This window comes from Dipodomys spectabilis, unplaced genomic scaffold (assembly GCF_019054845.1).
Source record: "Dipodomys spectabilis isolate Male_0828 unplaced genomic scaffold, ASM1905484v1 ptg000723l, whole genome shotgun sequence".
Lineage (NCBI taxonomy): Eukaryota > Metazoa > Chordata > Mammalia > Rodentia > Heteromyidae > Dipodomys > Dipodomys spectabilis.
This window is the reverse complement of record NW_024871400.1, coordinates 144,756-167,249: the sequence shown is the minus strand read 5'-3', so window position 1 is coordinate 167,249 and position 22,494 is coordinate 144,756. Positions and strand designations below refer to the sequence as shown.

Here is a 22,494-nt window from a genome sequence, read left to right as displayed (position 1 = left end):
GGCCGGCGGGGCCTGGGAGGCGGGGCCTGGGAGGCGGGGCCTGGGAGGCGGGGCCTGGGAGGCGGGGCCTGGGAGGCGGGGCCGGCGGGGCCTGGGAGGCGGGGCCTGGGAGGCGGGGCCGGCGGGGCCTGGGAGGCGGGGCCGGGGCCGCGGAGGTGGGGCGGGGCCGGCGGGGCGGGGGCGGGGCCGGCGGGGGCGGGGCCGGCGGGGGCGGGGCCGGCGGGGCGGGGCGGGGCCGGCGGGGCGGGGCGGGGCGGGGCCGGCGGGCCGGGACCCGTCAGCGGCGGCCCCGCGGCCGGGGCGAGGCGGGAGCGGCCGTGGCCCGCGTGCTGCACACAAAGCCCGCGGCGGCGGCCTTGGCGCGCGCCCGCCCGCCCCGCACGCCCGGGGTCACTTCCGGGTTCCCGCGGCCGGGCGGGGTCCCGCAGCTCCCTGCGCCTCTCCCCGGAGGCAGCGGGGCTCCGCGTGCGGGGTCCGGCCCCGCCCGCGAGCCGCCGCGCGGAGGTTTGGGGTTCTCCCGAGGAGCCCCGCGCGGGCAGCGTGCGCGCGCCCGCGACGCCGCGCCGGCCCCCGCCACGTTAACCGCCAGCAGACGGCAGCCCCGCGCCGCGGGGCCGTCCGTCCGTCCCGGCCGTCTTCAGGATCTGGGGGTTAAAAGCTTTTCTCCACAGACGCTTTGAAGGTTCTTTTTAACCTGGTCCCAAAACCTGCTCAGACTCCACGTTTGACGTCTGTGTTAAAGCGCACACGAGGCTGGCGCCGCTGCCCACGAGAAGCCACGGTTCTGCTCCGAGCGGCTTCACACCCCGCCCGCGCCGGGTGCGCGGGACAGCCCGGCCCCGCCCGCACCGCGCCGGGTGCGCGGGGCAGCCCGGCCCCGCCCGGACCGCGCCGGGTGCGCGGGACAGCCCGGCCCCGCCCGCACCGCGCCGGGTGCGCGGGGCAGCCCGGCCCCGCCCGCACCGCGCCGGGTGCGCGGGGCAGCCCGGCCCCGCCCGCACCGCACCGGGTGCGCGGGGCAGCCCGGCCCCGCCCGCACCGGGTGCGCGGGGCAGCCCGGCCCCGCCCGCACCGCACCGGGTGCGCGGGGCAGCCCGGCCCCGCCCGGACCGGGTGCGCGGGACAGCCCGGCCCCGCCCGGACCGGGTGCGCGGGACAGCCCGGCCCCGCCCGCACCGCACCGGGTGCGCGGGGCAGCCCGGCCCCGCCCGCACCGCGCCGGGTGCGCGGGGCAGCCCGGCCCCGCCCGCACCGCACCGGGTGCGCGGGGCAGCCTGGCTCCGGCCCCGTGGAGCAGCCAGGACAGATTGAGAGCAGCTTTGTGTGCACCTTAAAAACGCGAGGTCAGAGGATGGGCCTGGATCTCCCCGCGCGAGGCTCGGCCCCAGCCAGGTGCTTCACTCCCCGAGGCCCAGCAGGAACAGACCCGCCCCACGCGTGGGAATCCCGCCGGGAAGGGCAGCCCCTCACCCCGCCGCCAGACAGGCGCGAGGTACATGGCCACGCACACAGGGGCAAGCTGCAGGTTCCAGTACACAAGGAAGGCCGGGAAGGCACGGTGTGCATCCCGGGGCTCCAGGGAGCTGCTCCTGCGCGGCACCGACACCCGGCCGGTGGTCTGGTCCGTTCTGTATTGCAAGATGGCCGAGAGCGACCGTGGGCAGAGGTGCAAATGGAGACGGGGCCTCCACGGTTCCGGGGAGTCTTTAGTTCATTTGTGGGTCTACGCACTAAGTGTTTTTCATCAAAAGGGGCCTAAGCACCTGGTGCATGGCATCTTGCGTGGCGGGGCTCAGGTGCCACTGCTTCCCCTTCCGTGGGACGAGGTGCACTGCAGTGTGAGCCAGGGGCGCTGATGGGAGCCCACTACACTTGCTGTGCTGCTGACTGAAGACAGCCTTTGTGTTAGTGTTCTGCTTGCAGTGTTTACGTTGTTAGGAAAATGCTAAAGCTAAGTGTTTATTTAGTCTCTGTGTCTGTCCACAAAGGATTTTTGTGGAGTGTGAATCATGTTACCAACAAATAAGGAAGCAAATAAGAGCTTTGTTTTTTTACAGCCAGTTTCCATAGTACAGAAGTGGGTAAGGGAGCACTAACTCGCCTGGAAAGTATGTTTGTGTTCATACGCATGCTAACAATGAGTCTGACATTATGGGACCCTGTGCCGTACTGCATAGCTACCAGGTCTCTCCCACCACGTACAGCCGTGTGCAGCCAATGGAAACGTGCGTGTGGCCACTGAGGTGAGGGGTACTGCTTGGGGCTAATGTTCATCACCTCAGCGCATCTGATCACAAGTGTTTGACAAACCCAGCAGTGTGGGGAGCCTTGGTGTTCAGCAAGAGAAAATCTGCCCTACTAAACACAAAGGTCAGGGGTCACCCTGAGCGTGAAGACTTCCCATGTGATTCTTTGTAATTCTCTGAAGCTGTGTGGAGTAAGGTCTAACTTGGAATTCAGGTCAGCAGATGCGTTTGTGAGGTACTATCACCAGCCGGTCACTGAGCAGGCCTGAGGAACGTGACCGGACAAGTTCATGGTGTAGTTTTTGCTTGGAATAGCTGTATCCTGCTGAACCATCCAGGCTGATGAGCAAGCAATATGCTAAGAAACTGACTGTGCAGGTTTCTCAGTTAATACTGTGCTTTTACATCTTCAATTTTGTCTTTTAGGCTTCTGGGTGTTGAGTCGGTCAAGATTGCCTAGATAATAATGATAAGACTATCATTTGGGGAGAGAATGATCTATACATTGTTGGCCATGAAAGAAGAGTATTCATGCTCAAAAATCAAACCTTTGAGTCAGATCTACCGTCCGTATTTTGCCTTTTTGTTCGTTTAATCTGGCAGTGGATTATCTGTGAAGTCAGGGGCCTTACCTAGTGTATCTATTGTTTCCTGTGACTAGGACATAGTATTTAAATGTTAATTAAATTGATAAAGTGATTGAGATGGTGCCTGTTCTTTCTGGTGTAAATAATTTGCATTTGGGCTTTGGGGAGATGGAAGATGACGGTCATGCTGAAGCAGGGCCCTGGACACTCCAGGCCTGGCCCACTCCATCTCACCCCCACTGCCCACCCCCGAGTCGTGCTGAGACACTGGGAAGGATAGAAGCATCTTGTGACAAATGACAAAATCTCCCCTCTGGCAGCAGTGCCTTCCTTTTATCCTGTCCCAACACCCTGGGATTCTGACATCCAAATATCCCCGAGTAATGGTACCTGGAGCACAACCTCCACCAGAGCCACCAACACACACACACACCAATGGAACAGTTAACAGTTAACACTTCACAGCCATTTTGGAATCCAGGAAGAACTCATCCCCTGGCCAGACATCAGTGACACTCAGCAAAACAGGACCTCATCTGCCCAACCCTGGGACTGCCATCCCTGGCCACATAACACACCGAGCCTGGGCCTGCTTATGCAAACTTCCCATCCCCATCTCTCCCCTACTCAAACCTAAAATATATCACCCCGAAGGGGCACTGAGCCTCTTTGTCTTCCCAATGCAACTGTGTCTCTTTTACCAGCATTCACCTGTCTAATGGTGTAGGGACAAGTGGCTAAGCCTCTTTCAACTGATTCCCTGGGTCCAGGGCATTTCATCCAAGAATTCTCCTCTCAGTGACAGCTTCACATGTAGTATCCCTGTGCGGGTAACATGTCAAATATGCCAAAAAAGGAGGAGGAAAAGGAGGAGGAGGAGAAGCAGGAGGAGGGGGGAGGAGGAGAGGACAGAGGAAAAGGAGAAGGGGGAAGAGGAGTAGGAGAGGGAGGAGGAAGAGGAGGAGGAGGGGAGGGGGAGGAAGAAGGCACTTAGCAATGGTGGTGTTTTTTCAGTCTTTCAGTATCATTAAGTTATGTGGAATCAATGTCGACCTGTCTTGCAGTCCCAGCTCTCTGAAGGCCAGCCTCAGCTACACAGCAAGATCTTGTCTCAAAACAAACAATCCCCCAAATAAGATAATTTTCTGTTAACCTAAGAACAAATGTTCTTGATTTTGAGTTAAACACAACTCTACCAAAACCTCCTATAAGTCTAAAAAAGTAATTTCTATGGGAAATACAACAATGAATAATATGGCCTGGCCTTGAAGACTTGGTGTCTGCCCACCCTCCACCCTGCTTCTTTTTTGTGTTTTTGGTTGGTTGTGGGGCTGGCCTGGGCACTGTCCCTGAGCTTTTTCACTGAAGACTAGCACTCTACCACTTTGAGCCACAACACTACTTCCAGTTTTCTGGGGGTTAATTGGAGATAAAAATCTCTCAGACTTTCCTTCCTGGGCTGGCTTTTAACCATGATCCTCAGATCTAGCCTCCAGAGTTGCTAGGATGTCTAACTCTCTCCACCCTTTATGGAATCCACGTGTTGGTTCTTGCGCTGATGTGTCATCAGAGAGGATGTCAGATAAAATAGCTAGCATTTGAATCAGTAGACTGTGTAACAAAGGTGCAGCGGAATCGTGGAATCAGTTAAAGGCCTCCTCCACCCTGGCCTGGTCAAGGCTTAGGCCTCAGCCTGGGATTACATCACGGGCCCTGCTGGTGTGCAGACCTTTGAACCGAACCACACCAGTGGCATGCAGATCACAGGTCTTCAGAGTCTCCGCCTTCTTCTCTGTGAGAGCTGTGCCCATAACAAACAGCCAAATACATAAAGAACTGCTCTGTGCTGTATGTTCTGTGGGCTCTGCTTCTTTGAGGACCCCTGGCCCTCTGGCACGGCCTGCCCCCTCTTCTCCTCCCTTCCCTGCCTCAGTTCCAGGATGACAGGCAGGGTCTTCAGTGTGAGGACGCCCCAGCGGGGAGCTAACCTGACGACTCTCCCTTGCTACGCCTCTCCTGACCTTCTGCTCCTTCTCAATCCCCTGACACTCATCCCTCGTAGGTAGCAGGCCTTTCCTCATGACTGCACCTGATTTCTCCAGCTCTTTCCCCTTGCCACTGACCTTGAGACAACAGAACGCTCTCCTGACCTTGGTCCTGGGTCCTGTGGTACACTGTGCCAGGGATGCTCCTGTTGGCCCTGGAACTGATGTTTGCCCCATGCTTGAGGCCCTGCTTCAGCCACTTTGCTCATCGCCCCGCTGCTTCAGGCGTCTGTTATCTATCACGTAGATCAGCGAAGAGCTGGGGTATCCAAGTCTCATCATAGTCCTGTGATGAAGGTTCATAAGATGGGAGGCAGCTTGGTTGGCGGAAGCCTCAGTTTAGAGTGAGATCTAGATTTCAATACCAATTTTGCCACGTTAGGCTAAACTTACCTCCCCTAAATCTAAGACCTCCATTCGTAAAAGGAGATGACATCTCTCAGGAGAAAATATTTTGTAAACTGGTCAGACCTCATGGGTCATAAATGCAAACCCTCCAACATCTCTCAACTAAGTTCTATTCCCTCGTGAAAGTTCATAAAGATCTATCTTACCCTTTTTAGACCAAGCAGTGACCAAGAGTTGGGATTCTTACCCCGCAGTGCCAGCTACCAGCTGGAGGCCTGTCTGCACCTTGATTTCTTCAGGGATCTGCTGAGAGGGGAGGGGATAGATAACCTGTGTACAATTTTCAACACCTAGCATGTGGATATTGCTCAGAAACACCCACTAGTATCCTCCTTCTTAGTTGTGACCTAGGTAGCAGTCAGAAACAGCGGCATCTTGGCCAGAAAATTCTGCACCATTCATTTTGCTCTTTGCTCCATCTGCAAAGCACAGACTGGCATGTAGTGGTGACAACTATAGAAGCTGACACCAAAAGAAATTATTTGTGCATGGATATTAATAATAAGTGTACATGGACTGACTCGCAACAATCTTCATCATGTGTGCTATATTATGTTCTTCAACTGGTAGATGCAGAAACTCATCAGGAAATGAGTTAAGGAACTTCTGAGGCCACATAACTAATCAATGGAAAAGCTCAGATTCACCTTTGTTCTTCAACACTACTTCATACTGACTTTCACTGTGTACTCAACAAATATTTGTCAACAAAGCATATATTTATGAATAAATCATGTGACACTGTGCCAATAAAATCATAAGAGATAGGCTATAGAGGCTGAAAAGACTGCCAGATAGTGGTGGCTGTCACCAAGATGGGCCTATGAACTTCTTCTCTCCCTCATTAGGGGGTTTATTCTATACCTCAGCTCCCGTAAACTTGGGGGGTGTTGCTTAGTCCTGTTTTGATTAAGAAAGCTAGGTAGGGTGGTGCTGGAAGACTTCTACACTTAGATCCTAGGAATATTTGTAGTTTCCTTTTGATGTGTTTCCTTTGGAGGAAGCCAGCTGCCATGCTGTGAGGACACTCAAGCTATCCAAATGCAAGGTGTGAGCATCCCCAGACCTCTGTTTTCCAGCTCAGGTATCAGACATGTGAGAAGCTGCAGGTAGCCTAGTCTCAGCCACCATCTGACCACAGCCTTGTGGGGGGCTTGGAGTGAGAACCATGAGCAGAACTAATCCACAGAGCCCTGAGAAACAGTAATCAATTGTCTAGGCCACCAAACTTTGGAATAGTTTTGTATGTAACAGTAGAAAACTGGATTTTATCATGTATACAAAGGCCTCTTTTAAAAATAAAAGCTATAATGCACTGTTAATAAAGGCCTGGCTATTTCTACAATAGCTCACCTTCCCAGTTTCTCTCTCTTGTCTGTGGAAGTACACAGAATGGAGCATGCAGAGACTGGACAGAAACTCTGAAATGATCTCCAATCAAGGTGCAGAAAACAGAAATTTTTCAGGGTGTAAGAAACATAGAGAGGCTCTAAGGCCATGGGCTTTGGGGCTTATAAGCCATGTTTTTAAAAACCTGTAAAACACTCTTACCATATTCTCGCTTAGAGCCTGAGCTGTTCCCCAGGTGACCGTGACTGAGCCAAGATGTCAGCAGCAGGCATTGCTGGGGAAGTCTAGAGGCTCCAAACAGAGGACCTATTTGGCAACACCTGCACTTCAGTCCAGATTCTGTCCCTCAGAACAAGAACCTTCTAGAAGTAAGGGAGGTAGCCTAGATTCTAAGGCAAAACTATGAAGTTTGTCCTAACAAAGCCAAAGACCAGTCCAAGTTTCAGCATGATCAATGTGACTCACTGGTAATTTCACTGTGTGTGGGCATAAAACTTCACATTCTCTAAAGGCATATGACAGAATCTCGCTATGTGTACAGTATTTGGCATATAATTAAATGCATCATTAGATATACAAAGGGACAGGAAGAAAAGAGACCATTTAGTAAGAAAGGATTCTGTTAATAGAATCAAATTGAGATGAACCTGGTGATTTTTTTGTTTTGTCTTGTTTTGTTTTGTCGGTCATAGGTCTTGAACTCTGGGCCTGAGTGCTGTCCTTCACTCTTCAGCTCAAGGAGCGCGCTCTACCATTTGAGCCACAGCACCACTTCCAGTTTTCTGGTGGTTTATTGGAGATAGGAGTCTCACGGTCTTTCCTGCCCGGGCTGGCTTTGAACCGTGATCCTCAGATCTCAGCCTCCTGAGTAGCTAGGATGACAGGCGTGAGCCACCGGCATCTGGCTGATGTTGGAATTCTTGAACAAAGATGTCTTTCTATTCATTTTTCTTACTTTTAATTAAGAAATGTATTATTAATATCCATGCACAAATTAATTTAATTTCTCAGAACATAAGGGAAAACATAACAGAATGGATTAAAAAATGAGTTTCAGTAGGTAATAGAGATACTTATGCACATACACATACAAACAACTACACCTCTGTCACATGTGCATTTGGTAGAACGAGGGTTTGAACTTGCGCTTGCTGAGCAGGCACTTTATCACTGACCCAAGCCTCCAGCCCCTTTTATGACTGGTTATTTTGAAATAGGGCCTTGCCTTTTCCCTGGGCTTGTGCTTGAACTGCGATCTTCCAATTTCACACATCCTGGTATACCTGGAATGACAGGCCCGAGCCCCACGCTCCGGTCTTGGGAACACTTGCTGAGGCTGGCCTGAAGCCTAGCTTCCCCTGGTCGAGTGTGAGCCAGACACCCAGTGCTGAAATGCATTTAAGACAACTAAGTGGGCATTTTAGAAAAAGGAATCATAATATCTGAAATAAGAAATTTACTAGAAGAGCTTAATCACAGAGTGGTCACGCAGGAAACAGGACTCATGTACTTGGAGTACATCAAAGAAAACATGAAAATGGAAGCAGAGGGATTAATAAAGGGGAAAAATGCCTCTTGTCTCTGTGAAGAAGAAACTCCCACAATCAGGGTAAAGGACCAAACTGTGGCAAGGGCCTGTTCACACAAAATGGGGTGCTAACAACTCTGGTGAACGGAACTTAATGGCCTGGCAGACAGCTATCATGAAAAAAATAACAACAGGCAAATACCCATCAGACGCCCACAAGACACCAACAAGGAAGTCCAACATGCCAAGCCGACAATCACTCCTGACGTGATTTATCAACTCACATTCTGAAAAAAGAGAGAGGAAATTGGATTATCATCTATTGAACACTTAGATTTTCCAGTTGTTCCAATTGTAGAACTTATTCTTTCCCAGAAAACCACAGTCCACAGAAGAAGGGACTAAATGAGACACAAGAATAAACAAGCCCCCTGGAGAGCAGCAGGCCCAGGCCTTTGAGGAGATCCGTTAGTTGGTGTCAGAGTGAAGTCAGACAAAATGATTCATGGCTGTTAGGCTGGTCAGAAGAGGGGAAACCCCCACAAGATTGTGGAAACCATGCTAATTACAAGTTATTCCAAGCAGAGTCACCATGCCAGGCATCCTTAGTTTATGCTTTAATGAATAAACAGAAGGAATGTTCTGGTAGCTACTCTGCCTTTGCCAATCCTGAGCTCCGTCTGACCAAACTTTGTCTGACACATCTGCACCGAAGCCCAGACTCACACAGGAAGAACAGCACTTTGGAGGCCCGGCTCGGTCTCCCAGCCCAGGCCCACAGAGAACATTCTTTCCAGTCTAGTTCCAGTGTGCTGCAACCCACCCTTGGCAGTGTTGTTGCCAGAGTCCAGACTCCGGACCCTTCCAGGTTTGTCCTTCGGAGCCCTGCAGGTGGACACAGATGTCTTCCCTTCTCTTTCCAGGCCATTCGCCTTCCTTATCGCTCCACAGTCCTCAGTCCAGCTTTTCCATGGTTAAGGGAAGGGAGTGTGATTAGTGATATTAGCAGAAATGGGAGCCCCAATGTGTGCGGTCAACCAGCTCTGTCCTGCCACAGAAGCCTGGTCCTAGGTGTGGGAAGAACTGGGTATAGAGTCTCTAGCATCACACCCAGCACATAGAAATCACTGTATAACGTATAACTCATTCTAATGATTTTGCCTTTAGGAGCTGTGTTCCTTGGTCCTAGATTGCACAGGAACAGGCTCCTAAAACGCCTGCTTTTCTCCAGGAGAAAAGGAGTACCACGGTGTCCATGGCAGGCACAGGAAGCCGGCAAGTGCACTCCTGCCTGCAGCCCACAGGGGTCCGGGCATGGAGGGAACAGGCAGGGAACCTGGGGGGGGGGGTAGGGAGGGGGAACGGAGCGGGGACTGCCCTTGTTCTTGTTCTGAGGTGCTCTGCTGTACAAGGCCCGTGTGCTGTGTGCTCAGCAGTCGGACAAGGCCCCCAGCTTCACTCTGGCTCTAGTCAAGCTCAGTGCAGGATCTCCAGGCCAGGCCTGCGGGCCCCGGGCCGCCAGCTAGATGTCCTGTCTGGAAGGAAGTATCCACCTAGATGAGTTCAGTTTGTGCCTCTCCCAGCACGTTCAGAAACAGTGCTGACGTCACTCCTGATCGCAGCTCGCCCAGTGCTTTGTGGGATCTAGCCAACGTTCTTAGCAGGAGAGGAAGGTGATGTGCACATGACAGAGCCACTTACTTGACATGACTGGCATTAGTGCAGTAGATACAAGCCATGCTTGAAGAGCTCAGCAAACAGAGGGTGGAGATGGCTGCACAATATTTTGGATGGATTTAAGGCCACTGAAGCATATACTTAAAAATACACTTCCTTTTTTAAATTATTTACCAATAGTTAAAACGATAAATTGTACGTGGTTCTGGTTGTTTTTAAAAAGATGGAGTGTTGCAGGGCACCTGCAGGTAATCTTGGTTACTCAGGCGGCTGAGATCTGAGGATTGCAGTTCAAAGCCAGCCTGGGCAGGAAAGTCTGTGAGGTCCTTATGGCCAATTAACAACTGCCAAAAAGCTGGAGGGGGAGCTCTGGCTTCAGTGGTAGAGTGCCAGCCTTAGCAAAAGAAGCTCTGGGACAGGGCCCAGGCCCTGAGTGCAAGTCCCAGGACTGGCAAAAAACCCAAAAAAAGGTGAAAGGGTTAGCCTTTCATCCATCTACAAGAGACACTTTGCCAGAGGAAGGCTCCAGACAAAGGCACAAGACCCCACCTGAAAAATGACATCAACTAAACAGGCTGTGGGCATGGCTCAAGTGGCAGAGCTTCTGCCTAGCAAGCACAAGGCCTTGAGTTCAAACTCCAATACACTGAAACTGGGTGTGGGTGGGTGTGTAAGTAAGGTGATCTCAGTGATCTCAGGTGACTGCCCGCCTCCAGGCAGGGCTCAGAAAACCAGCACCTTCCAGGTTCACAGAGTCTGCTTCAGGCTCTGCCTCTCTCCTCCGGTGTGGTCCAGGCAAATCTCTTAACTTTGAGTTCCCATTTGTGAATGTGTAAAGCAAGTAATGACAATAAGGAACAGTGAAATGAGACTATTAAGGCTTTCCTGTCCTGGGTGAAGGGTGACTCCTGCCTAATCTAGCGAAGCACCAGGTGCGTGCTCATGTGCTGCCCACAAGCAGGTCATTCCCACCTTGGCCCCACCCCCAGGGGGAGCCAGGAGAGTGTCCATGACCTCCAGGACACCATAGCCCAGACTTTATTTTCTGCTTCCGTTAAGCTCTATATAAGCCCACCCCCAAATCTAGTCCCTCCTACAACCTCCAAACCCACTCACTCAGTCCTTGCCGGCTGACGATCAAGTCAAGCCAATCCCTTCCATCCTCCTCCATTTTCCTAACGCCAGGTGCCCAGATCACTCTGCACCTTGGGAGCTCCAGGATGCAGGATCCTCACTTCTAAACTTACATCAAATCCAGGCAAAGCAGCTGCTCAGCCTTTCAGGGCCAGCATAGTTGGTTCCCAAGAATTGCAGTTATTGGTACATAGTATTACTACTACCCCTACAACATAGAAGCTGGTGCTGTGTGTGTAGGGGGGAGGTTACTATTTGCCAGGCCCTTATCCATGAGTTTGGTATTAATTAGCTCATTTTATCTCCAAAATCAGTGAAAGGAAGGTAGATATCACCTCATTTTTCCTGAGAAGAAAACAGCCAGGATCTGAACGCAAGACAAGTGAGTTATGAGCTATGCTATGCAGTCTTAATCAATGAGCTGTCTTTCCTCAAATGCATTCAGCACCAGGTCCCAGACATAGTTCTCAATACTTAAACAAGGCTAATTAATTTGTTTCTTACAATTATCCTATTGCCACTATTATAAGAGAAAAACGGAAGGAAGGCTCACTGGGAAAGGGAGGACTTCTTCAGTCACAACCTTCACAGCGTCCAGGACAAGGTAACTAGTCCTGGACAAACCCAGGTTTACCTGCGCAGGAGGACACACACAGTGCAGGCCCAAAGAAGTCACAGAGAACTGGAGCTAACGGAGTAAACAAAACAACGATGCCTGCTCAACCTTCCCCTTAACAAGGAAGTGCAGAACAAGCTGCATGAGCCTCAGTGTCTAAAGACGAATAAACACTCCAAATAGTAGCAGCGATCAGAATACGAGTTACAGGAAAGTGGTACACTCATCCAGTTGGGGCTTGGCAACAGCATCCCTGAGACCTTGTGCAGAGGTTAAGCTGACAAAGTGTGTGCAGCATTCTTGATGCGGTTATAGGCAGCACACATGTGCAAGACGCTCGGCATGTGAGCAGAGCAGCTCACTTTCAAAGAGACCCGAGCTCTGTTTACCATACTGTAACATTTTCCCATAAATGTCACTGAGACCTGGAAAAGAATTTGGAAAAATAAAAACATCTGATCTGCTAGGAGAAAGACTGTAGTGATTTTCTCCCTTCCCCCAGCCCATTTCCAGCAATGCCATTTAATTTGTTTGTATAAGAACAGCAGAAGACAGGACAACACCCCAGAGTGACCCACTTTTCTGTCTCAGTGGCCTCATTACCAGTCACTATGAGGATCTAATAGGGTAGGTCATGGCATGTTATACTGGCATAATCCAAAGGGAGAACAGCACAGAAAGAGAGGAGGCTACAGTGCTGTCACACTCAGAGACGTGCGTCTGATGATGAGCACACCAGTCCATCAATGACTGGAAAAGGAGCTTCTGGTTACCCTACAGGAAGATGCCCATCCAAGTGGCTTGTTGCCAAGGTCTGATGACTGGCTGAATGAATAATGAATGCTCTAGACAAGAGAGCTCAGGAACCTCTCTTCTGAGAACCTTCCATGCCTGTCTCCAACTTTACCACAGACTGAAGAGCAGATTTGAAGTCTAGTTTCCCCTGGCACAGGGTGTAGAGTACTAGGACCCAGCATGCGAAATGGAACACTATGAGGAGGAAGGTCAAGGTAAAACAAGCCATGACAAAGGAACAGGCTACTACTTTGGCTACCACAGCCATAAAAATGGCTGTCATTAACCAGGAAATCCAGGTGCTGTTTAAAATGCCTTCTGTGAATTAAGCCATTTAATCCTCATGAATCCTAAAACAATCCCATTTTACAGATAAAGAAACTGAAGCCCAGAAGCTTTCGTAACTTGTCAAGATTCTGAGTCAACACCTGGTTGAACCAGAATTTGCCAACACTTGATAGGGCTGTATATATAGTTGCAATCTGGTGACACTTGAGAAAGTTCTGGTGGAATAGGTACTGTCCACAAAACGTTATCCGGCAAAATAGAGCTAAAGGAGGTGGCAAAGAATGACCCTGTTCCAGCCCAGCTGTTGGTGTTCTGATGCTCCCAGATGAAACATTCGGATAGTTCCCCAATCTCAGTTTCCAGGCTGTAAGGTGGAGGGCGAGAGTCTTCACTAGCAATGTGAAGATTTTCCTTAACTTGAGCTATCCAACAGCATTGTGTGGTATCTGTGTAGGTCTATAGAGACAAAACAGAGGGAGTTTAGGCTTCTAAAGCAGAAAAAAAAGTATTTTGCAAAGTATTTTCAAAGACCAAAAACAATTGAGGCATTTTCTTTAACTTCCAAAGGAAATGATTCAATCTACCCAAAGGTCTCTAAGGGAAGAGATGAGTTCAATCATGTCATAAACATCACAGATTCTGCAACTCTTCCCAGCTAGTGTGTGTGTGTGTGTGTTGCTTCAGGCTTCTTCTCAAAGCTGCCTGTTTTTTAAAAACTCTGATTCTCAACCTTGACTCCATCAGCTTTACATGAAGAACTTTGAGAGAATCTAATGAGCAGGCCTCCAGGGAGCCATTGAGTCTGGTCAGCCTAGAGGTTCAGGTACTGTTGAGTTGTTTTTGTTTTTGCTAAAAAAAAAATCTCCTGAGGGAGCCCTTCCAGAGATGAGAATTGAGACGCATGGTTCTGAACTTGTGCTTCTGGAGAGTCAGCACTCAAAAAGTCATCCGTGGCATTTCTACAAGAGACATGGTGAGCCAGAACAGAAATGCTGTCATTTCTGAACTCCTCTGGGAGGCTGATGGAGGCTGGTGCTACCAACCTGCGGCCCCTCAAAGTGTGTCTGTCCTCGGCAGCAGGAGTGGCTTGGTCCAGTTGCTTACAGGAACCCAGCGACTGAGTATCCTGACACTCACGCACCACCTTAGATCAAGTGAACTCTGATCAAAACTCTGATTTCCACTTCACAGAAGAATGTGTTTCAGAAAGAGGGCAGGTACTTAGAAAGCAGAAAGCTGGAGCATTAATTAGCCCTTTCCCTTCTACACCCTTCCACACCTGCCTACAAACCAGGCTAGATACCCAGACGGTCAGTTAGTTTTGGGTGTGTTTTGATCCCATTGCTGGAGGAAGTTAGCACTTGAATCAGTAGATGGACAAAAAAGGTGAACCGCCACCAGAGAGTCAGTGCCCTCGACACCAATGACTTCCTTCCATGCAGCGTTCCTTTTCCCAGACAGAATGTAAAATGGGAAGAACAGAGTGCATCTGAGGAGGTTGGTGAATAAATCAACATACAGCCAGGAACAAGAGCCCTGGGACTTTCCTAAGACAAACAGAGGCTTTGAAAGAACAATATTTATCAGAACCCAAAATTCCTCCTCCCAGATTAAGAAAACAGCTTGCTGTAGATAATGTAAAATATTTAAGAGGAGCTCTAGGTTTTATTATTTAAAAAACAAAATTTCTCCAAGTTTCTCTCATCGTAGCATCAGAAAAAGGTACTGATCTGAGAAATGTGTGTAAAATGGGAAATACTGACTTAAATCAGCGGCCAACTCTTCCTTCGTCACCCTAGCTTTCTAGTTGCCTCATTTCCTGTTAACGTGCTGTTGCCCCTAAAGCTCCCAGTTCCTTCCCCTAGGAAATCAGTTTTCCAGCAAGAGTGAGTCAAAGCTCAAGGTGATTGCCAAACGTTCCTCTTGTGCAGTCCAGGCCTCTAAGGAATGAACCACAAAGTTAAGAGGTGAACAGAGGTGAAGGGCCGTCGGTGCTGCGCTTGGCAGGCATGAGCAGAGGAGAGAGCTGCAGGGGATGAAAGCACTCAGAGCCTGAGTACAGGTGTCTCCCGGAGAACATCGAGGTTGGAAGTCTCACAGGCTTACAGCCCAGCTCCAGACCCTTGGGAGATGGTACAGAACAGTCTCCCACCCCAGTGCATGCTGGGATTAGTACAATTCTAAGACAAGGCTAATGCCAGGCTAGTCCAGACAGATGGTCCGGAGGCCTTCCCTCCACCGAAGGGAAGCTGAGTGTGGTGCTTGCACCTGTATGCACAGCAATGCTGAAGAGACTAAAACAGGTGGGTTGCAGCTTTGGCCCAGTTATTTTTATCCTAAAAATAATTAGTGAAAACCAGGTTAGAGATGTAGCTCAGTGGTATTATGCCACTCTAGCAAGCACAAGGCTCTGAGTTCAAATCACAGAAAAAGAAAGGAAGCAAGAGAGAGAGAGAAAGGGAGGAAGGGAGGGAAGGAGGAAGGGAGGGAGGGAGGAAGGGAGGGAGGAAGGGAGGAGGGAAGGAAGGAGAGCAGGGCTCTAGGGGCAGGGTACAAGCATTGAATACAGGAGTTACAAGTGCTACCAAGTGCTAATTACTGTGGTGGAACATTTATCCAAAAAAACCATTGGTTGTTGTCAAGGGCACGCAGTCCAAATTGTGTAGGAACCTCTCACCCTTTCTTTTCCTTTCTGTTTCAAAACTACTTGAAGTCAGGAAATGGTGGAAATAAAATGTAAACAGACTTGTTCTTTGAGTGTTCACCAATCTCAGAGCAGATGGTGACTGCCCTGTGTATGTGCCTTCAAGGCTGGGGCACCGGTGTGCACACAGCCACAGCAATTGATTGAGTTTATCCTCACAACTCAAGAGGGTTGGGCAAAGAGGAGGCATTTTCCAGATGCCAGAATAGCAAAAACAGCAATATGTTACAGATGATAGCTGACAAGGATTTGGAAAACACAGAACAACACATTAATTTGTCTTGTTTTTAAAGTGTTTTCCCTTAATGTTTTATAAAACCATTAATAAAGAAACCCATTTAACTGAAAAACAAGTGTTGATGGTGAGTAATGAACACCAGCTTCCCTCCCATTTTCCTTTTTTTGGTAGTTTCTGAAGTTCTGCTATTGATGGCAGTGCAGCTACTGGGAGAATTATAAAGCACAGATCTATCAGCTGCTTTCAAGATTCAGGGCACTGAGACTATCTCTACATGAGTTAGGACAAGAAGCTTCATCTCGAGAGGAAAGCATCAGGTACACAAAGATTAAGTGGATCCACCCTTCCAGGGGTCTTCAGTGCAGAATTCTCAATGGTTGCAATGCAATGTAAATTCGCACCAAGTAGGGGTCAGGTGCCAGAGACAAAGGCAAGAAAGAGGAGCCAATTCATTAGAATAAGTTTGAAGTATACACTAACGATCCTCTGAGCATCATTTTGTTGTGATGTGTCCTTTTCATCTCTAATTTTGTTAATTTGGCCATTCTACATCTTACTTGTGGTTAGTTTGGAAGATTTAGTGGGTTTGTCAATCTTGTTTACCTTTTCCAAGGGTAGGGTTAGGGTTTGAAATTGACGTTCACGTTCTAGGCTGGTGCTCTGCAGTGCCATGCTCCCAGCCCTGCTTTCTGCGGATTACCTTGTAGATGGAGTCTATGAACTTTTCTGCCTGTGCTGGCCTTCAACCATGGTCTTCCAGTTCTAGTCTCCTGAGTAGCTGCAGGGAGCAGCTAGGATTTTAGTCATCACTCAGTGAAGCATGGTTAAGGACCAGCTTTTGTTTAATCAATTCTTTGTATGCTTTTTCTGATCTGGTCATTTTTTTTTCACACTGTTCTTGGGCTTGGCCTATTCTTGTTTTCCTAAAGCTTGAGATAGATCCTTAGGTTATTCAATTGAGATCTCTGTAAATTTTGTTTGGATGTGGGTTTGAACCTAGGGCCTCACATGCAGTTATACTGCTGAGCCATGCCTCCTGCAAGAAATTGCACTAGTTTTTAGACAAAGCACTCATACACTTAGCACTGCTTGTTGTGTTCCAAAGGTTCTGATAGGTTGTTTTCATTTTTATTTGATTGTAGGAAAATTTTTGGAGTATTTCTTCAATAACCCACTAATCATTCAGGATGAACTGTTCAATTTCTGTGTTTGGATAATTTTCTGTTGCTTCTCTTGTTAGTGATTTCAAGTTTTATTCCATAGCAGACTGATAATATATAGGAAGTTCTTTTTTCTTGTATTTGTCAAGCATTGCTTTGTGTCCTATGCTACAATCTATTTTGGAGGAGGCTCTGTGGCTCCTGGGAAGAATTTGCATGCTGTGACCACTGGGTGAATTATGCTGCAGATGTCTGCTAAGTTAACTTATCTATAGTGTCATTTAATTCTTAGGTTTCCTCATTGACTTTTGTTTGATCTGGATAATCTCTGTCCATTCTGTTTCACAGAAGCTCAAGAACTATTGGGTTCTGTTCCTATTTACATAGCTGACTTCTGGCAAAGGGGGTCTTTTAGCATGCTTACGTGTACCCTGTTGGCTAATGGGCTCTGATGGGCAACTGAAAACAAAGTCCAACGGAAAGATTCCGAACTTCAGGCTTGACAAATAAGTCTGTTATGAGTTGGTATAGGTCATTTGTGTTCAGAGGAAAGTCAGCTTTATTGTAGTGAAATTTAAAAGGCAATGACATTAGTTACACATATACACGATCCACTTAATAACTGTTAGTCATAAAGAACATTCAAGAAATACAAATGATTACCCACAACACTGGTCACACCCATAAGAAGAAAGGCTAAAAGCGATGATGAAGTGCTTATTGTTCACTGAAGTCTGCCTGTGAAGTCTTCTTTCCCTTGAAGCAAGCATGTTGCTGAAGGAAGCCAGCTGCCCACCTCCATGAAGCCTGCAAAACTTCCTCTTGCTGAAGTCAAAGCCCTGCAGGCTTTGGCTAGCTGCTTGACCACCAGCCTAGGTCTTCCACAAGCCCTACGCACACCTGTGTGTGCAAGGAGCCAGAGCTGCTCCCAGCAGAAAGGGAAGATAGCCATGTAGCTCAGTCTTTCCTGCCTCAGCTGTCTGAGTAGCTGAGGCCACAGGTATGTGTAACACCTGTTTTGAGCATTGGATGTGATGCACTAAGAAAGGACCCCTGACAAATTAGCACACACACACTATGATCGAACCTCTTTCTGGCAATACAAAGAGCCTGGCTTCTGGTGAGTGCTTCTAGGTACCTGCCTGGTTCTTTATGTGACAGGTTTTAAATGTTAGGGGCAGGTGGACCCAGGCAGGTGCATGCCCCCTCCTTGAGCACAGGTCACTGGACCAAATACTGCTCAGGAAGAGTTGACCAGTACTTGCTTTGGAGGCTGCCTCATCTCTGGGCTGAAGATGAAGGACACTGATACCTGCGGATGACCTGCAGAACCCCAGACATTTTACTGATACAGATTTTGGTTCCTCAGTATAAGTTAGTGGTCAGAGCCCTCATTGCTTGTAATACTCACTACTCATAAAATAATAAAAGGGTTGAACAGAAGTGAGAACAGCCATACAGTTATTGATGTTGGTGCTCTCAACCCCTGAAACCAAAACAGAAACAAAACGAGGGAGGAATGATATACAGGCAGAGTATTCTTGGCTACTGTTACCTCCCCTAGCCCGTGGTGGCGGAGCGTCGGTGTGGTTTGCTGTTGTTACCAGTGGCTTGCACGTCCCTCGGGCTCTCTTCTGAAGAACATCATCTGATGGTGGGGTGAGGGTGCCTGCAAGTTCCACCCCTCAGAAGAAACAAAGGCAAAGCGCCTCTCTCCTGTCCCATCCAGGTAGGACATTTCCAGGCTGAGACCGCCTCGCTAGGTAAAATCAGGACCAGCAGCCTGAGTGCAGGCTCCTTTGCAAACAAGGGTCATTAGACACTACTAGAGCTTCCTCCTCTGGCTTCGAACAAGGACCCTGTCCTGTGTCTTCTGCTGCCCTTAGAGCCTGGCGTAGCCTAGACATGAGGCAACCCCACGGCCAAGGTGCTCACCTCCAGTGGCATTGCAAAAAAGACACATTTTTCTTCAGAGAAGGCAAACCCCAAACTCCAAATTCATAAGCTAAAGGCCACCAAAAGCTTATTTTTATTTCACTAAGAAAGATCTTTGTTCCCAAAGTCATTTTTGTGCCTTTAAAAAGCAACACTTACGCTCACTGTGGAGGGCAAGGTCAAGGCTGCCGAATCAGAGGTGGCACTCGGGGCAGAGCAGAGGCCTGCCCAGGGCCGCCCCTGCTCGGTCCTACAGTGTTTGGCACTGTAGCAGCAGGAAATCGGAGACTGGAGTGAGCACACTTAGGTTTAAACTCAGCGCTGGGTCAGAACTGTCTACCATAGGCATCAAAGCCTCTCTAGAAACTACATAGCCAGAGTTGTTAGTGTTGGAGTTGGGACCAAGTGAGGATGGCTGCCAGCCGAGGACCTTCTACCGAGCAATGCTGGGCTTGCACAGGTGAGGCTCTGCAGGAGCGTGGCCTGTGGCTGCCCCCGGATGCCAGCCAGGGCTTTCCAAACATGAAGGCAGGGTCTCCCCATCCCTCCCACTCTCCCTACCCTCTCAGGCGCCTGGCCAGGGAGGCCTCTGAGCACAGCAACCACCATGCAAGGTCTGCGTGGCTGTGGGAATGCCCTGGGCATTCACAGAGGGTGAGCTCTCCTCTCCTCCAGCAGCCAGGTGGCTTCTCTCCCACCCATGTGGGAGAGATGCATCACTATGCATTGGTGGCAATGCGTAGTGTTGAGGAACTGGAGATGATGGTATATGTAAGTAAGAAGAAGAGGGAAACTTAGCCCTGACTGGAGTACAGGGTGTGGGAGGGATCCAGAGACATGAAAACAGGAGTGTGGGCCTTAAACTCATCTCACATCTGGACAGAACAGCAAGCCAAGCATCCTGGACTCAAGGTGGTCCAGGCAGAAGCCTCTGGGTTGGCTGGGAGCCCAAGGCTGGCTTACTGTCCTGCCTGTAGACCAGCTGGGATCCAAGGCCTTGGAGCATGTGTGGCAGGAGCAGAGTGGTCTGTCCCTCCTTTGCACTGTGTACCCTCTGAGAAGCCACCCTGCCCAGCCAGGGGAAGACAAGCGGCCCAAAGGAAAGCGACTGAGAGCATCTTCCTCCGTGCAAGGGTGCTGCTCCCACCATCCAAACCTGTAGAGGGCCCCAGCTACCGTGACCTCCATGTGTGCTGGGAAGGGACAAGGGACCGTGGGAGTCACCTACATGGAATCAGGACACAGATGCTCATAGGCCCAGTGTTTCCACGGGGTTCAGGGTGGAGGAAGGACTGGCTCTTTGAAGAAGAGTATCTGAATCTTTAGTAGGGACGTGGGCCTATGAACTCACTTGTAAAGGACAGGTCACCAGCCCCAACTCAGCCCGGCTCTCCGGCCTTGTTTGTGTGGGTTGAGGGGCTGCTGGATGAGGGTAGGGCTGCGCTTTCCTGTACACACACACACACACACACACACACACACACACACACACACACACACACACGGGACAGACACAGCACAGCACAGCCCTGAGGATGGAAGTTCAGGCCTCACTGCACAAGGACCCTGGACCCCAGTGCACGCTGGGTCCCCGGCAGGGGCATGGTGGCGGGGGCAGGCACTGAGTCCTGTGCACCTTGCCTCAGGCTCTGTATCCCACTTGCTGGTTTTCCCGCCTTGGTGGAACACCATCCAGCAGACGTGAGAAGCAGGAGGAAGCTTGATTTCTGGTCTTAGGCAGGCCTGCCGTACCAATCTGGATCCTAACTGAACTTTGTAGGAGTGTAAATGGTCCGCTAAGAGATTATTCACAACCAAATGCCAGGACTCAACAGGCTCACCTCCTGAGCACACCCAGGCAGAACACAATAAATACAATCGACCCTCCAGTGTCTAGCAGGGCCCCGGGTGGTGGCCAAGAAGCCTTGGCTGACATTAGAACTGAGGAGAGCAGTGCCTGGGGGTCGCGAGGGCAAAGGTGCTTGTGGTGCGGGGGTCCTGCGCTAGGCAAGCTGGGTGAGGGAGACCTTGTTCACGTGGGTGGTGATGTCACGGAATGGTGGCAGGAGCTCACTCTGCCCACAGCTACTCAGAAAATGGTGGAAACATGCCAAGGTCAGCAAAGTCCTCGATGTTATAGTTGCCAGTCCCCTGGGTCGGATCTCCGGGCATGGGCAGCATGTCCTGTAGAAGAGAAAATGCCACAGGGGTCAGCTTCTGCCCTGTGCTGTGTGCATATCCCAGGAGCCCAGCCTGCCACTCACCCTCGTGGCCACCTCCCTAACGGCAGCGTGGGAATGCTCCCTAGCTGAGGGCTGCTCTGCGGGCCTCCGTGTCCAAGGCCCTGAAAACTGCACGCAAGGTCAGAAGCAGAGCCGGGACACAGGGCAGACAAAAGGCCCAGCTGGCATCAGCAGGGGAGGTACATGATCAAAATGCAGCAGACCTGAACCACACCGCAGGCAGGAGGAGCCCACGCGCCTGGGACCCGTGTGCACATCTGGACAGGATCAACCAGACTAACGGTTAGACTGCGACTGACAAGCCCCTCCGCTGTCTGGGTCCAGACCACTTATCCAGACAGCAGCAGCAGTATTTCAGCTTCTGATCATAATGTCCCATTGTGTGTTTTCTCAAACTCCTAGCTCATATGACAGTCGGTGAGGAAAGAATTCTGTGGACAAATAAATTTGTGAAACAAAGCATACCACCTCCTAAAAATCCACAGTCCTCATTGGTATGATAGTCTGATAAGTCTTTGCAAGAAATAATCCGAATAACTTGTTTTAGCCAGTGTTTCATAACCTTATTTGACCAAGAATTCTTAGCACCAAGCTTTTGAAGAGTCCCATTTGGAGATTCTGCTTTACAGAGCTTCTGTGAGGCTTACGATCGGTGAGCCCTAAGGCCTAAACAAGGTGAAGGAGAGGCAGCCGCTGTGTGGAGGAGAGAGGTCTGAGCAGGGGACTTGGGCACACCGAGGGAGAGGCCGTGAGGAAGCCTGAGGGACTAATCTCTGGGCTCTAGGCCTCAGTCTGAAGATGTGTTGGAACCAGGAGGAGGGTGGGGTCAGAGCAGCAGGCACCCTGAGCAGCCCCACTGGTGTGGCTCCTGCCCCAGCCTTGCTCTGAAGGGTAGGCAGTGCCCTGGGCCTGACAGCAGAGGCCTGGGTTCCTGTCACAGGACCTGGTAGGAGAGTCAAGCACTGTGCTAAGGGGGCCTCAGGCTCAAGGCTCCAATCGTCCAGCGGAGAGGACTCTACTGTAAATGTAGCCAGGAACTCAGGGGGCAGTGCCCTGCTCTGTGGGCAGTGTGAACTATCCAGTGACCCTCGGCTGGTGGGCGGTGTCCCCAGACTCATAAAGGAGGAACCCAACCAGGGCCTCTCCGGGGCCAGGCTGGTGCTGGGGGAGGGAGCTAGGGATGGGCTTACCTGTCCTGGGGCCCTGGCGAGGAGCTGGGCCAGGCAGCCAGTGACCATGGAGGCCAAGATACCTGCCACTCTTGGAAAGGAGGGAGGGGCACTGCTAGAGCAAGCCTTGCAGGTGTCCCCAGCATGGAGCCCCTGCCTCAGGGTGACCTTGGCCTTCAGCTCTGCAGGGCTCCCCTGGGCAGCTCTGGAGTTGGGGTGGAGAGTTTCAGCTGCAGGCTCCTTTTGTGTGCATCAGCCCAAAGGCTGCAGGCCCTGCCCCCCAAGTGCACCTGCTTCTGTGGCCGGGCAGGATGGGTTTACTACTGGGGCTCCTCTGGCCTGGGCAGGGAACTCTGGCCAGCTACCGAGTT

General features: G+C 50.5%; 1 protein-coding gene across 2 annotated transcripts in view; it reads right to left on the bottom strand.

The window, feature by feature from the left end:
* Positions 1-17,308: 17,308 nt before the first annotated feature.
* The window catches only part of Arnt2 (aryl hydrocarbon receptor nuclear translocator 2), an 86,707-nt gene continuing 81,521 nt past the window's right edge, over positions 17,309-22,494 (bottom strand). Inside the window, exons 19-20 of one of the 2 annotated variants that reach the window (XM_042672545.1) lie at positions 20,779-20,895; positions 18,972-18,990 (exon numbers count right to left, since the gene is read on the bottom strand). In XM_042672545.1, the coding sequence (XP_042528479.1) occupies positions 20,797-20,895 (99 nt within the window). In that variant the 3' untranslated portion in view covers positions 18,972-18,990; positions 20,779-20,796. Of the gene's footprint in view, positions 20,896-22,494 lie in introns of both variants that reach the window. The other variant, XM_042672544.1, reaches the window with a different exon arrangement.